The following is a 16,234-nucleotide window of genomic DNA, read 5'->3' on the forward strand; positions in this document are numbered from 1 at the left end:
TTTCTAACCGCTTGTTTCTACGAAGAAATTTGCCCGGTCATAGCCTGTGCCTCTCACCCGCTCCCGTGGTTTGTGATGTTGAGTCGAGGTAAATCTCAAAATGGCGGTCGCGCTCTTCTCTGAAATGTCACATCCGCATGGAGATCCAAACACTGGCGGAGACGGCCTGCAGCTCACTGGCTGCTAGGATGGGCCCTGCGAAATCATAGCCCAGCCCCAGCGAGTCTACATCGATGTTATATGATATGGATTAGGCATATGCATCTATTACAAAAAAGCGTTGTTTTCTTTTAAAATAACAATAGCTGATTAGAAATCGTGGGATTTACAGCCTGCTGCTATTGATGAGCACATGATGCATGGGGCCCCCAGTCAGGCTCACAGCCTATTGATTAACAGACCCGAATGAAGAAATCACTATAATGTTGCTGTAATGTTCCTTAGGTGACTTTACAGTGTGTCTGTGGTACTCAAAAGTGACTTGACAGTAACCTTTGTCGTACTGTATGGTGTTAGTATAATATTCCTATAGGGATTTAAAGGTTTTCAGTGGTAGCCTACTCAATAGTAAGTTATTAGGAACTTTATGGTGTCTTTCACCTATGGTACTACAATATTTATGTAGGGACTTATAGTTTTGCTGTAATATTAGTAGGCCTATTGTATTCTTTTAAAGATTATGAGGATTATAATAGGTCTTTTCATGAGAAGTAGTAGGCTATACATTCTGTCAGTGATACAAATGCAGCTTGAGGCTATATAATTCCACATAGATATCCCTATAATCTATTGAATGTTACATGAATGTTGCAAACCTAGTTCACTTTTAAGGAATTTCGAAAAACAGATTGACTACCGTGCTTTTTTCAGTTATACAATGGGTTTGACTAATAGGCTGCTCAACATATTGAAAACCTTCAAGGTAAAACATGAATTAAAGAAAAATATTGTAGACTATTCCGTTAATACCCAATACCCAACCAAAATGTCTGTGAGAAAACTAACTTTTTTTTCTACACTGTTTCTCAGATACCAAAAGTCACTAAGTCTAAGTCAGTTAGAAGGGACATTTTCACACGAGCTATTTAAATCACAGAAAATATATGTGTGTGTGTGTGTGTGTGTGTGTGTGTGTGTGTGTGTGTGTGTAAATGAATAATTATGTAAACAACTAAGTGGACGGATGGAGCCTGCTGGGCAGCACTGCACAGTTTTTAATTATTAAGTGGTTAAATTAACCAGTCCATACACTAACTGTTGGATTTCTACTTATTATTAATATAAAAAAAAAAAAATAGTCCTATATTCTCTTGGAGAATATATTACAGCAAAATGATGAATCCCTATAGGAATATTATAGTGATACTAGGAAATAAAAACAGGCCTACCATAAAGTATGATAAAGGCACTATAAACTCACTTGAGTGCTACAAACACACTCCCTATAGGAATATTATAGTGATTTTTCTTGAGGGAGTGTCGGGTATCAGACGCTCAGTAGCGTTGATAGGCCCTTCAGTCAGAAGACGCCTAGCTGCAGTGCTGAAACAGATGCAGCCTTCACATTGTGGGCGAATAGCACCATCTAGCGGAGGGATACGGGAATGCACCGGCCTGTTGTGGCCAAGATGCAGTCGCAGTTGGGTTTAATATTGAGCTGACTCACTCTCGTTTATCTTATCTCATCTTTTGTCTCGTCTGGCGCTCATTAGAGCCGCCGTATGGTTTTTAATACGCAAATCCTTTCCTAGGAAGCGAGTCCTCTCAGCCCAGACGAGAAATGACTCAAATATTCATGTAATAACCCCATAGGGATTTATAGTGTCCGACTACTTTATGACCTAATCGTACTTTATGGTATTTGTTTCTCCTACGGCATCACTATAATATAAGGGATTATAATTTTGCTGTGATATATGTATTGTATCCCTATAAAATGTATACGATTAGGCTGCTATAGTTCCTCGTTGTAAGACATTCATTAGTGGATGGTAGTAAGATAAAAGAAGATTCTATTCTATTCTATTCTATTCTAATAATAGATCACCATTGTTTTAGCTGGAGAAGGTATTAGACACTGTTAAACTACTGCTGCTAAGACCAAGGCGGCCTACAGACAGTGCGAGCAGAAAGATGGGTGTATTATACAATATTGTTGTGTGAAAAATTATGTTTGCTAGTTTATCTCTAATACCCGCTTCCCCTTCTACAGCATTCACAGGTTCTGTGCAAGAGACATACACCTTTTATTTCTAGCAGTGTGTAGTTTATGATAAAACTCGCACTCTCACGCAAGCTTTAGTAATGAGGAATTTTCATGGAGGTTCTTTTGTGTCATTGCAGTGACGGATGTGTCGCTGACCCAATGAAATGTTTCGCTGAGAGTCCAGGCCCACCTTGCAGTGCAAGTGTAGCCAATTCACGGTAGAAATTTGACGAAAGGGTGGGCTAAAGCGCACAACAGGGTAGTTTGCCTTGTATATAGCCCAACGTCGGCAACTAGGAAAAATAGTTTAGCGTCTCTTCACAGACGGTAGTGGCGGAGGATACATTGTGTTGCGAAATAGTAAAAACACTAATAGTATTAATGAATTTACTCACGTAGTTTTTTTTTACCCTGTCCAGCAATTCATCTTTTAGCACACTGAGGCAGATATTTCCCTAAGTTTCGGTGCAGTAAATGGAGGAGAAGAAGGAAGACGGAGACTCGGAGATTCAGGAACACGGACCCGAGCATTGGTTCTCAAAATGGGAGCGGCAGTGTTTGGCCGAAGCGGAGCAAAGGGAACCAAACGAGGAGGAGGCCGATAACGACCAAGACAAACTGTGGCATCTCTTCCAGAACTCTGCCACTGCTGTTGCACAATTATACAAAGGTCCAAACCAGTGCTTTCTGTTTCCTAGTTTAGCTAACTTCGTAGTTAGTACCGTTAGCTAGTTAGCAAGCTAGCTACCTAGCGAACGCTACTGTGAACTGACGTTAACGTTAGTTTACAGGAGAAAGCTAACTAGCTTGTCAGCTAACCTGTTAGCCAGTGCGATGTAGCAGCTGACTGGGGCAAAGCTAAATTTAGCTTGTGTTAGCGACAAAGAGAACGGATCACCTCGTCATTGCCAATGTACAACTGTTTTGCTTGATGGCCACCTTTAGCTAATTTGACTGACATAACCAAAGGTGGCTAAAGTTAACTAGGCAGACATATCCCTTGGTGTCAACAAACGTCGTCGACTGTTTACTAGCTATATCTAGCTAACGTTAGCTTGGCTAAGTTACAAAATGGCGATGGTAACAACAATCATAGCTACGCGACATTCCCTGATGACAGATTGCTATACATTGTCAGTGCTACCTTCTCTTTAACTGGGGGCTATGTAACATGGCTATTTCATGAACATGGGCAGTTAAAGTAAAGAAGTGGCACTTAGCGCACTTGGCATTCAAACGCCTGGTCTGCTGCTGAGTGAGCAGTTTTATTAGCAACGCATAGCTAGCGTTATAATCGGACAAAATGGCGAGGATATTATTGGTTGGCTATGGAATTGTTGATTTGTCTAATATACTATGATAGTGTTGACTAGAGTCATTTCAAACTCAAGTTGAAGTTAACTGAACTCAGCTAGTTAGTCAACCCATGTTGGGAAGTATGTTTGACATGGCTTTGCAACTTTACTGCTGAGGGGGCAGTTAAGTTGGTGTGTCGGTGCTTTTCCTACTAACAAGCTGCCGAGTTGGCCATCTAGCGCTGGCTGACAGTTATTTTTATGCTAAAGCCCGTCTCTGCAATTCTAGATGCAAGACAAAATGGCGAATGAAAATGGTCTAAACGTCAACCCTATAATCAGCGAGCTCTCATGCCTCTCAGATGTTTTGTTGTCATATGGTCACATTAATCTTTCTATATTGTAAGGCTGCAGGCATTAACCAAAGTGTAGTGTCCACATTAGCCATGGTGAGGGAGTGCATCTTGGTCATGTATTGAAACATATTTTCCCATTCTTCCCACAGACAGAGTATGCCATCAACAGGGCCTGTCATTGTGGGTGCCATTTCAAAATGCCGCTACGGCGGTTACCAACCTCTACAAAGGTAACCACATCTCTTCTCTCTCAATCCTTGTGTTTTGAGTTTGACTTATTGATTTGTCACCTACTTGTACAGTTGTTTTGAGCATCTTACCATTGATTTAGACTGTAGCTGGCTATCACTGTACTTGCAAATGTAGACATGTTTTCATTGACAGGCCCATCCATCAAATGGTAAACAGACCTGGACGCTATCTCTCTTAACAGCTGCATATTGATCTGTCTACTGCAGGGCTTGTGGGGCTTTTTCTTCAATGAAACTACTATTGTAGGATAAAGGGATAGAATTTGGCTCAAACCTAGACTTGACTAACACTGGTGGAACATGTGGCTTTTGTAATCTATTGTTAGGAATTCTCCAGTGAAAGAGAGGTTGCTTTAGTGGTGTGTGTGAATAGGATCTAGGTCTGAATCTAGATTTGGCCCTCTGCCTCTGGAAGAAATGGACAGAGGATGCAAAGGTAGATTATGCTAGCAGCACTAGCCAGTGTTGACTGGCTGGTAGCCTCTGGAAGTGAGTAGCTGTCCGTTAAAAGATGTCAGTCACATGTGTTTCAGCTCACACAAAGATACAGAACAAAATCTTTCTGATATTTAGATTTACTAATGGTTTGAGGTAGATACAGGCTTGTTAAATAAAAAAAAAACGTGAATGGGTGGGTGGGGGTGGGGGATTTTATTCATTGGTGTTTACAAGGATAGTTGTCTTTTGATCTGGTGAATTATGAAGTCAAGTTTACAGGACTGTTTCAGGTACAAACAAATTCGCTTTGGTGTGCAAGATAAATATGTATTTTTTTTCCCACACTGCTTATTTATGTTGTCCACCACCACCACCACCACAGAGAGTGTGGAGGCCCACCAGAGAAGCTTTGATCTGGGCATCCAGATAGGCCACCAACGCCGTAACAAGGTTTGTCTTGTTATCTTAATATCTTTGTGATGCACCTCACTAGCGTTGTGAGTATCTGAACAAAATGTGCTATATTAAACTTCCCAGCTCATGTTTGACATTTGGGAACCAGATAATAACAAACTACACAAGTTTCACATAAAAGAGATGACGTACAATGCGAGAAAAGGCATCACTGTGGAATTTGTTAGGAGTCATAGTTAATGAAATGAAACGTCTGACTGATGGATCGCTGTTGTATTGGATCACAGGATGTGTTGGCCTGGGTGAAGAAGCGCCGGAGAACCATCCGCAGGGAGGACCTGATCAGCTTCCTTTGTGGCAAAGCGCCACCACCCAGGAGTAGCAGGGCCAACCCGCGGCTGGCCATGGTGGCCCCCAGCCGGGCCAACCCGTCACCCGAGACTGGCTCGTCTGTGGAGACAGACCTCCAGCCCTTCAGGGAGGCCATAGCACTGCATGGTAAGAAAAGTAAAGCGAAAGCCTGCATCACAGTTTACACACCTGTGCAAAGTCTAAACAAGAGGCGTTTCTTTGAGATGTAATGCAGGGTTTCTCTGTCCTGGTCCTTGGTTCTGTGTGTCTGTTAGAGGTGTGTGTATGTGCTGTTGTTTACGCTTTAGATCCTTGATCTATCAGTCTAGTGAAGACCTTCGGCTGGCATAGGTTAACATTTGACTCAAGAGGCCAGCCTAACAGCTGAATCACTGGAGCTTTAAAAAAGTTGGGGACCCCCTGAATGTGACAACTTTGATAGATGGAAGGCTCTGCACTGTACCATAGAGTGGTTGTGAAATATGAGAGTTTCATACAGGCCCTTATGTGTCCCTCAGACCAAAGTGTTGAAATATGAATTGGATCCGATACTCATACAGTTGTTTTCACCTGAATTAGTGAATGTTTTTCTTAGTCTGATTCTTGGGAATATTGTGTTTCACAACAATCCTCATATAAAAGTGTGAGAGTGTGTTTGAGAGAGCACATGTGTCCTTCAGTCACCACACTCTGCCACACGTGGCTCAGAGATAAGGGTGTGTTTTGTACGTGTGTGTAACTATTGGCCAGTGGTGTAAGTGCCTCACTTTGTTAGTCAACCCCATGCGTCTGTGAATGCCTTACTTAACCTAATGCCAGGGGGTTATTTATGGGCCCTGCTTTTGAATATGTAGATGCAACTGATTTTCTATTTGCAATTCAGTTATATCATATTGGGATTTGTGGTGTACTGCGTCTGTCGGGGTATATGAGAATACAATACTTCCATCCATGCATCCTCACTTTGAAAGGGGGCCTTTTTAGGGCGTAGTTGAGGTTAGGGTGGTTCATGTTGGGCATGTAGTGGTTTAGGTTACAGAAATGCAAGTAGGTCTGTGTCAGGGGGTGGCAGTACGTCTCCTTTCTCAATCATCAGATGCCTTCTGCATTTCACAATTTTGTATGTGTGTGTGGGGATTTTGTCTGTTGGGACAGACAAAATCGTTTTGACTTTATGGTTTTGATGGAAAATCGGATTTTGTATTGACATTCTGCCTTGACCCGCTTGCACAGTCGGATTCACAGTGCGATTCTGTCTGATTACATGTCTGACACAAGGTGATTAAAACGTACCCCCTATTTCTTAAGACATCTGGTGCATAGCCAGTTATGTGTTTTCGTAACCTATCACCATTGTGGTGAAGGCAAGTTTGGAAGGATTTTGTCAGTTGGATTTTAAATGAGAAAACGGCATCAGGAAAGCAGTTTATACCTGCCAATTAGGCAGTATTTTCCTGAACATTACATTTGGGAAAATGAGCACATTCATGAAATGGTTTCTTGATTGGTTTGCTGCATCGTGGTTTGATGTTGCACCTGTCACCTGCCTCGTATGGTCGCAGGCACTGTCGCCAACAGTGGTCCAAGTACAATTTTGTGTGCATGTTTGTGCTCGTTACTGTGGGAGTTTTGAATAAGCCAGAACAAATTTCCCACGGTAATGGTTTTGTTCAACCTAAATTTTGGCACCAACTCATGGCCCGTGTGTGTATGAGAGAGATATGGCTGCTTCAAATGCTGTGTAGTGGCAAACATCCAGACAATGCGACTCTGAAGAAAGCCTGAACCCAGTGACTCCTTTTCTCCTTTTAATTCCAATATGGAGACAGGAACAGAGACGGAAATAGCTCAGCTGCCTGAGTTAGTGACTTTTACTAATGATGTTGACTCCTGTCAGTGAGCTGCTTACTTGCAGTTTTTTCTTTCACACTACATGTGTGCTAAGTTGTAAGTCAGTATAGTGTAGCTCTCCTACTTCACCTGTTTAGTCAGTGCTTAGTGTGCTACAGTGTAGCCTATATGCTAACACTTTTGAGATGATGCTAAGCTAACTAGGACTTTTTAAGCATACCGTGTGCTAAAGCACTGGCATGCACCATAGCAAAGTAAATGAATATTATATTGGACACACACTATCGAAACTGCTATTGAACTTATCGTTACACAGCAGGAAGTGTACCAAAAAGCTTATTTGTGTTTTTAATGAGGTAGCTTAGCTTATCTCTCCATCCACTGATGCCCTTTGTCTGTTGCTGCTCTCTCCTCTCCATCCTTCCTCCTCCTCCCCTAGGTCTGAGCGGAGCCATGGCAAGTATCAGTGTGCGTTCCGGCGCCCCGGGGTCTCCCACCCACGTGAGCGGGGGTGGCGGCAGCAGTAATGGAGGCGGCGCCGGTGGCGCGGGCGCGGGCGCGGGCGCGGGCGCGGGCTCGGGACCGGTGTGCCGCAGCAGGCGTAACGGGCTCCACGACGTGGACCTGAACACTTTCATCTCCGAGGAGATGGCACTGCATCTGGACTCTACAGGTTCCGCCTCTGCCGGAGGAGGAGGGGGAGGGGCCAGGAAACGAAACTCCACCCAGTGCAGTGATGTCATCACGGACTCCCCCACTCACAAACGCAACAGGATGATCTGATCTGCTGCCTGGCTGTGTAAGGGGGGGGGGGCCTTTGGAGCCGAGGCTTGGAGAGGGGGGATGGATGGGCTTAAGACAGACATGCAGACGGACGGACAGACAGACGTTTGGATGGCTGGCTGTGCAGAGAATCTGGGCTGAAAATGAAAACGGGCATGGGAGGCTTTCTGTGTAGTGTATTTAAATGGTGGATGAATCGTTTTCCTTGTCTCCTTTCCTTACTCTTTTTAGTAGAGGTCACTGATCTGAGATTAAAACACTTGATGAGTGCGGAGGAGGGCGTCACGCAGTCCTCCGTTACCGCCGATGGGGTTGAACGGCCGGAAAGGAGACAACGAAAGAAGCCACCGACTCATTCTGGGACGCAGATCTTCTCAAAGGGGTGAAAATGCACTGTGCTGCTTTAAACGTAAAAAGCCACTCGATCCTTGACACATCTGTGCCCTTCCCTCCCTTTACCCCCCTCATCCTCACCCACCCCCTTAATAAGGAAATGAGGGCCATGATCAAATCGTCTCACTCAGTGAATACAGTTGTTTCGCCAAACGTTGGACCCAACTCTGTCGGAGACCCATCTCTGCTTCAAAACGACCCACCTGTTCTTTCTGTTACGTCACCATTATCGCAGTTCTCAATTGACAATGCCTGTCAGCGGTAGAGCTAAATCGCCCAATAGGAGCACATCTGCGGCGTCTTCCCGACTCATCTGCTGCCCGTAACCAGTTACATCACTACTGGCTACTCGATTGACAGCTCATGTACCAATAGCAGGCTATTGACGTTTTGATATTTAGACCTTTTTCTCTGCTAACTACTCTGCTTCAACAGTGGTTAGATTTAGTTCAGCCAGTCGCCCTTTCTTTATTTTTTTGTTTTGTTTTTCAACCACCAGTGTTAAAATTCTAGGTTTGTTGCCACTGTTTGCAGCAGTTATAGCCAAGTTAATTTCACGTTCTTTCTCCACCTTGTTTTTTTTTTTTTTTTTTGTGTTGTCAGTGGTAATCGAAAGGAAAAAGAAGTTTCTTTGTCGTCACAGCTTCTCAGACATCAACCTGTTTGCAGACTTCGACGCCCCCTCCCCCTTTCCCCCCCCTAGTCTTATTACAAAAGCAGCTGCTGTTTTATGTGATCGTGTGATTATTCTAATGAGAGTTGCAATAATGATTTTTGCACTTAGCTTTCACCTCTAACTCATGCAAACAAATCAACTCTTCCATTGTATCCCAGTTGTAGCCTTCTCCAGCCCTCAACAGGCCCGCTTGTGGTCGATACACGCATTACTTCACGGTGGGTGCTTGGCAAAAAGACGCACAATGACTAGAAATGGAGCCCACGCGCACACCTCCAGCTCCAACGCGCATCCTCAAAAAAAAGTGTTTCATCATGTGTTGGAGCGTTTCTGTGCGTGGGCTCCGCTTGTATTCATCCGGCCCTATACAGACAACCCTAATCCTCCCCTTGCCTGCCTGTGGGAAATGATTTAACTTATTGGAAGATAATCGGTGCTGTAGAAAAGCATAAATCACAGAAATGTTCTTGCAGAGGCAGCGTCTCTCAGCGACCCCCGCCGAACATACTAACTAGTGCACATGAGCCACTCGATAACTCAAGCTAGTGTCTGTTCGGGTGTCGGGACGTGGCCTGCTTTTTGTATAAGGGGTGTGTGCATTATTGAGATGTGGATAGGTTTGATTTTGCTTGGTTCAGAAGATGATTGATGCAACTCGGGGCTCGTTTCATTCTCGAAATGGATGTTGCCTTCCATCCTTTTTGTTGGGAAGACCAGAGGAGCGCGAGATGCTGCTGTCACACGAGTCAGAAATTTGGGTGTATTTGAGGATTTAAAAATAACGCCTAGTGTTGCTGTACCAATTTGTGGCATATTTTAGGGTATCAACGTGTATTGGAGCTTTCAAATATAGGATTACGCTTGTTTGTGGGCATAATATACTCAAGTGCATCATGGAGTATGCTTTCATTCAGCATAGGAAGCGATCTTGAGTTGGTCACCAAATTGGTAAATGTATTATAAAGATTTCCAGTGATGCTCTGCCCTAGTAGTGGTACAGTCAGTTTTCACTGAGCTGTTTGGCAGGTAACTTAATATTTGTAACAGCCCCTACAACTGACTTGTGAGATGTCAATGTTTCCTTCTCTGCTCTCCTCATTTTTGCTGACTTGTTCACTCCCCTTCACATTTCTGACCAGGAAAGTGGATTTTCCTTATTTGTGTTTAAGCATGCCAGTTTTCAACTTCTGTTGTTACATTTTGGTCAAAGATTTCATGTATGTGTAGGTTGGCTTTTGTATTCCTACATGATTGCTGGCTAGCCAGAAAAAAAAATGAACCAGGTTAAAAATTTGTCTCGACTCTGTCAGAATAAAGAACGTCTTTAGGGTTTTCTTCTTGCGTAGTAGTGAAACCACTGAATGAAATTAAGGAAAATGTAAAGCGCATATTGGGAAATGAAGACCTGAGGAGTGAGGCTGAGTTAGCTACAGAGAACCTCCTGGTTACTGTGAAGGAGGGTCAACAAGTAACTCACGGTGAGGCTGTTTGGATCACGTAAACTCTTTGACAATATATATTTTGCAAAAACAAAAGTCTCGCAAATTCTCAATAGCTTCGACTTTCACAACTGTTGTGAACAATGAAAACATAGGAAGGATCCACATTTCTTGAATAGGAACTTTGCCCTAAAAGTGACAGTTTGGACCCAGTGCAGTTGAATCAGTGGGGCTCAACCTTGCAAAGTGCTGATGGAAGAATCTGCTGCGCTGAACAGGCAGAGGTTTGGAGATGCAGGGCTGAATCTTGGGGACTAGCCTGACAGCAGGGCCTTTTAGCAGCCATCTCATCCATGCGTTCTCCATTAAATCAAAGGAATGCATTTTGAATTTTCGGTGGTTTCCTCACCAGACACTTGGCACACTGTGTCTTTATGTCTAACATTGCGCGATAGCATTGGTAGCATTCCTCATTGAAACCAAATGGCATGGTTAGCTACAAACCTGTAGCTATAGCTTTCCCCACGGTTTCAATAAATGCTAACAGGTCAAGTAAAGGGAAGCCGAAGATTATTTTTCTCCCTAGTGTAAAGTGCCTGGTGAAAGGAAAAATAAACTAAAATTCAAAATATCAGAGTAGCCCTTTTAAAGAGGCCATTTTATTTTCTCTATCCTTGACTGAAGACTTAGCCACAGGCTTGTGGTCTTGTAAAATCTACATCTCGGTATATACTTTGTGTCTGAAGACTTAATAGCACAGAACGGGATTGTGCCATCTCTCCAATACCACTGGTCCTACCTGCAGCATTGACCCCACTGACTAGGCTGTTATAATAGAGGGGGCACCGTGTGTTTTTCTGCCCCTCAACCAATCACCGGACTTCATCCACATTGTTTAAAAGGCTGACTCATGCCACGTCTCTCTGGAGCCAACACTATTATCAGCTGTTTCTTGATACTTATTTGTTTAAAAAGTAATAAATGGCTAATCTATATACTTAACATTTAGGTGTTGGTATGATATATGTGGTTCACATTGTAAAAGAAATAAAACAAAACCATTGAATTGCAATTTGATGTACTATGTTTCATTAAAAAAGGAAAATGACAGTTTTGTTTCATTTGGTGGCTCTTTTTTTTTTCCTATACGTGCCTGGAAGTGATCAGATGATGAATTTAACTTTCAGGTCTTTGAGAAAGTATGCAGGAAAAGCAGCCATATTTGCTATAGAACTAGAGTGAATGACCCAGTTGACGGTCACTGAACACAAAAACAAAACCCTCCATTCCAGAGTAAGGAAGCTTGTGTTTATGTGAGGGATGTGACTTTTCAAGATTATCAGGAATGTATGCTCTTTGTCCTGCTCTTCTGATGTTTATGGTATGTGGGACATTATGTCGTCATGGTGGCATCTGTCTGTCTGTGTAAACACATTCCTGTGAACACAGTAACTCAAGAACAACATGTGACAGATACTTCATACTCACACCACAGGTTCCCCCAATACAGTAGATGATCTAATTAGATTTTGGCGCATAATGATGAGGGAAAACAGATTTTCTTTTTCTCTAGGGGTTGGCGTCTTCCTTTAAAGAAAGTAGTCCTGCTGCATGCCACTAGGTGGTGCCAGAGGAGAGCATCAGAAGGACCATGGCCTGGCTTTTCTACTGTATATGCATCTCCCGGGCTGCTGGAGGAAAACAATAAAGGATGAAAAGGTATATAGATTTCTATCTTAGTGTACAAGACAGAGCCAGGCTCATATCAAGCAGATTTTAAAGCATTTATTTATTTGCTGTACTTTGTGAGGTGTTGGCTCCGGCTGCTGTATGCACACAGAAAGCGTCAAGCAAAATATACAGGACCTACACCCACCTATGCAAGCACAACACCAAAATAGTCAAACTAATGTTAGAATTAATTTGATCGTCTGAAACGTAATGACATAAAAATACACACAGCATTAAATAATGGTTTTGTGGCATAACATCTGCAAATCTGTAAAGGAGAAAGCAAACAAACGCGCACTCCTCTTGTATCTAGGATGCAAACTGAACAGAAAATCTCCTTCATAAGTAACTAACGTTTCTTCGCTGTCAGTTGATATGTGCATACCGCATTGTTGCCCAAATGAACTGTAGATGTGAGTATTTCAGATGTACAGTCGGCGTCCAAGTCATCAAATGCAACCGCTGTTGCTCCGGTTTGGTCCATAGAACGTAAAATAAAACGGGCTGCGTCCCGACAGTCCTCAACCACCTCCATTCCTCGCCTCCTATCCTTCCCTCATCTCCTTTCCTTCACGCGGAGCTGCTGTCAGAGAGCTGAAGAGCCGAGAGTTCCTCCACAGGTAGACACAAACACACATGTGCAACTCTGGGTTTCTCTTCTCTCTGTGATTATCAGCAGCCGTGCAGAAGACCTCGAGTTTCTCCATGTCAAACTGCCCTAGAAATAGCATGATACATCAAACCTAATTCATAAAAAAGCCAATATTCAGCTTTCAACCTCTGTCCTCAAGTCCTCAATTTAAAGTTGCACTAGGACAGATTTTAATGTAAAAATGGAGACACTGTAGATTCACCTAATTTGAATTCACCTAAGTTGAACATTTTCAAACAGTTGCCATTTGGAGCCGCCAACATACATGTTGCCTAGTGCAGCTTTAATTAATTTTATTCATAATGCACTTTTCTCATACTCTAAGAACTAAAACTAGAGAATCTCGGGGCTTCTGGGTGGTGAAGGAGAGGAGGTGAGATCTCAAAGAGTCCATGTCAGTCTGATGAGGGATCCTGAACCCCGGCCTGGGATTGGCTGAGAAGGGGGGGATAGTGGTAGTTGAAGGTTAGGGGGCGGGACTTAGATCTGGCTGAGGGGCAGGAACTTCTGGTAGTAGCTCTTGGTTACGTCAATCATCAGGTCCTGAGTGCACTCTGGGAGCTCCCCTGAAAACAGACCTGAGGAGGGAGGGAGGGAGGGAGGGAGGGAGGGAGGGAGGGAGGGAGAGAGAGAAACAACAGACAGTGGAAGGGAGAGTAGGAAAGGACAAACATAGATGTTAGGTTTTGCTTTCTTCTTGATGCTGGTGCAAGTCTGTTTTATAAGTGTGTGTCTGAATATATGTGTGTATGTGTGTGTGTAGTATGACGGACCTGGGCATCCAGAGAAGACGGTGAAGGGAGGAACCACGGTCTCAGGAGGAAGCACAGTGTTGTCTAAGATCTTACAGCAGTCCTTCAGCACACACCGTCGACCCTGCAGACAACACACCAATGAAGAAGAACCAATGTGGAAGCAAGTCATCATTTACCAAGTCAAATCCTTTCTTTGACTAGGACTGTTTTCTTTAGTCTGTCTATTATACAGTAGTACAAAACGGAAGGAAGCTGGTCTGAACATAAACCGTCCTAGCAGTAAGTAAGTAAAAAGGATATTTTCAACCAGGAAAATCGTGCTGATAATTCCAACTAGTTGCCAAGTCTTGTGGTTACCAGGAAGCTAGTTTGTGATCTTTCTTACTTTCTCGTTTTTTGTTTTTTAAATCATATATACAACTTTGAAGAAAACTTTTCAGACAGTACATATGTTGCCCATTGTATCTTTTGCATCACAATCACATTAAAGAATGCCCTTAGGTATTTTTGCTATAGCATGAAAAAATAAAAATGCTACATGATACTTTCAACATACTGCAGTCAAAATATAACAAAATGACGCCCAAAACCAGACTTTTAATTTGTATCATGCTTTTGTTGTTTTCCGTGATTAGTTACCATTGTTCATGTTGAAAAACATTTTACTCAGAATTTTACTTTCAGCCAGTTAGTATTCTTCCAATGTGTACTGCCATTAAACCCCAAAACAGAACTGTACACCTATGACTAAAATAATCCTGATTATTTTGCCATATATTGTTATCACGATTATTAATCACAATTATTAACCTTGATGACTTTAGGATGAAAAAATTATTTTGTTGCACTCTTTGCATCTCACATCAACAGCTAGACTATTTAACAACAGCTGGTATTCTAAATCAAATTACATGTTTCTATATGGCTTATTAATGTTGGAAAGCAAAATCAAGATATACAACTGCACACAACACAATTAAGTTTACATTTTGGCATTTTCTGTACACTGGAGTCAGCAAAACAATTGTGCCTATTTAACCATTTTTAAATTGAACTTTTTCTCAAACAGCCTCCTGATCCACTTATCCTATGTGGAATCCAGACAGCACAATGATAACCATTAAATGTAATTTGTCCCACTGTGACAAGATCAGTTACTCAACCAAGACAACATAACACAATTGAACTTCAATCCGTTTCAAATCGTAATCCAACCCATGTCTGTGTGCAAGTCTGCTCAGCTCACTGCACAAGTTGCATTAACCACTCCCACCACCGGTCTGCTTCTGCTGGGTTCAGTCCCTCTGAACCACGACTATGAGCGGACATGACTCCCATGTGACTGCTCAACCCCTCCGGCACAGGGAGGACAAAAAACTCTCTGCTTTTCCCTTTTGTATCCTCTCTCACTGAGTGTGTGTTCAAATATCTCTCTCTGTATATCAGTTTCTAGGTGTGCATATGTCTTTATTACATCCTCTAAGATCTGTGTGTGTGTGGTTTTGTGCCACTCACTATGACGCAGTTCTTGCCAATGTGGACATAGGAACCTATCTGTGCTGCATTGACCACACAGTCCTCCTCGATGAAGACATGGTCTCCGATATGCAGGGGGAAGAAAGCCACTCTGGAGAGAGGAACGGAAAGAGAGAGAGAGAGAGTGAGATAGAGAGATGGGGGTCAAGGCTTTGTTAGATAGGCATGCAACAACCAGAAAACAGAATAAACCCCTATTTCTGCGTATGATATATAAGATGCAAACGCATATAGCTAGTAGGTAAAAATGACATTCGTTGTACAGCATATGAATTGTTTATCATCTTGTTATACAGCCAGTTTAACGCCTGAGTGTTTTGCTATGTAGAAAACAGAGCATTAAGCTACAATCTTGGACATTGTGGGAGAAAAAAAGTCGCTCACCCTTTGCTGAACTTTTTGAAAGGTGGTCGAATGACGCTCCGGCTCTTCACAACACAATGTCTGCCCACCCTGACATTAGCCAGGTCTCCCCTAATGATGCAGTCATTCATTACAATAGTCTGGAGAGGAAAAAACACACACAGCTATGTCACAACGTCGAGTACATGTAATTGGGCGCACCCGTAAGATAATAACGGCTCCAAAGGGAAGCTGTAAAATACATTTCCCTTCGTATTTATGGACTAGGCAGAGGTATTTATGTTTTTCCTCACTTTGCCATTGAGGACGATGTTCTGACTCCCGCACAGCACTGACTGTCTGCTCACTTTGTTGCCAGAAGCCTGAAATGAAAAGACAACGATGACCATTGCTTTGTACGTGTGTTTTACGCATATAAACTGAACACAAGTAAATAATATAATGATTCTGGGTATCTTTTGGCCACCCAACGACCCGTCGAGTTTTCGCTAACGCTAGCTAGCCAAGTAGCAAGTGACGTTAGTGGCTAACAACAGCTTAATTAAACAAACACATTACCGTTTCAATATACTCCGCTTTGTTGTACAGTATTTCAGATAATTCCATGGCTGAGGATTTCGTAGATTGTCTGTAAATAATGTGCAGTCTTAGGACCGCGAATTTCTGCTGATAATTCAATAGTAATGCAACTGTTTTTGCTCTCTGCTCTCAACCGCTCCCTTCTTCCGATTCATGAATGGATTT

The 16,234-nt window shown here is 42.8% G+C and overlaps 2 protein-coding genes across 2 annotated transcripts; one reads left to right on the forward strand and one right to left on the reverse strand.

Moving 5' to 3' along the window:
* Window positions 1-2,535: 2,535 nt before the first annotated feature.
* hapstr1a (HUWE1 associated protein modifying stress responses a) lies at window positions 2,536-11,563 on the forward strand. The gene is made up of 5 exons (XM_071912245.2): window positions 2,536-2,876; window positions 4,007-4,087; window positions 4,929-4,996; window positions 5,248-5,458; window positions 7,602-11,563. The coding sequence occupies exons 1-5, from the start codon at window positions 2,681-2,683 to the stop codon at window positions 7,943-7,945; spliced, it is 900 nt and encodes a 299-aa protein (XP_071768346.2). The 5' UTR covers window positions 2,536-2,680; the 3' UTR covers window positions 7,946-11,563.
* A 660-nt stretch (window positions 11,564-12,223) lies between these two features.
* On the reverse strand, window positions 12,224-16,214 carry dctn5 (dynactin 5). The gene is made up of 6 exons (XM_071912260.2): window positions 16,049-16,214; window positions 15,784-15,852; window positions 15,512-15,630; window positions 15,107-15,218; window positions 13,610-13,712; window positions 12,224-13,414 (listed from the first exon to the last, which is right to left on the reverse strand). Exons 1-6 carry the CDS (start codon window positions 16,094-16,096, stop codon window positions 13,317-13,319), a joined length of 549 nt encoding a protein of 182 aa, XP_071768361.1. The 5' UTR covers window positions 16,097-16,214; the 3' UTR covers window positions 12,224-13,316.
* Window positions 16,215-16,234: the final 20 nt, after the last annotated feature.

This window comes from Centroberyx gerrardi, chromosome 7, assembly GCF_048128805.1.
Source record: "Centroberyx gerrardi isolate f3 chromosome 7, fCenGer3.hap1.cur.20231027, whole genome shotgun sequence".
Lineage (NCBI taxonomy): Eukaryota > Metazoa > Chordata > Actinopteri > Beryciformes > Berycidae > Centroberyx > Centroberyx gerrardi.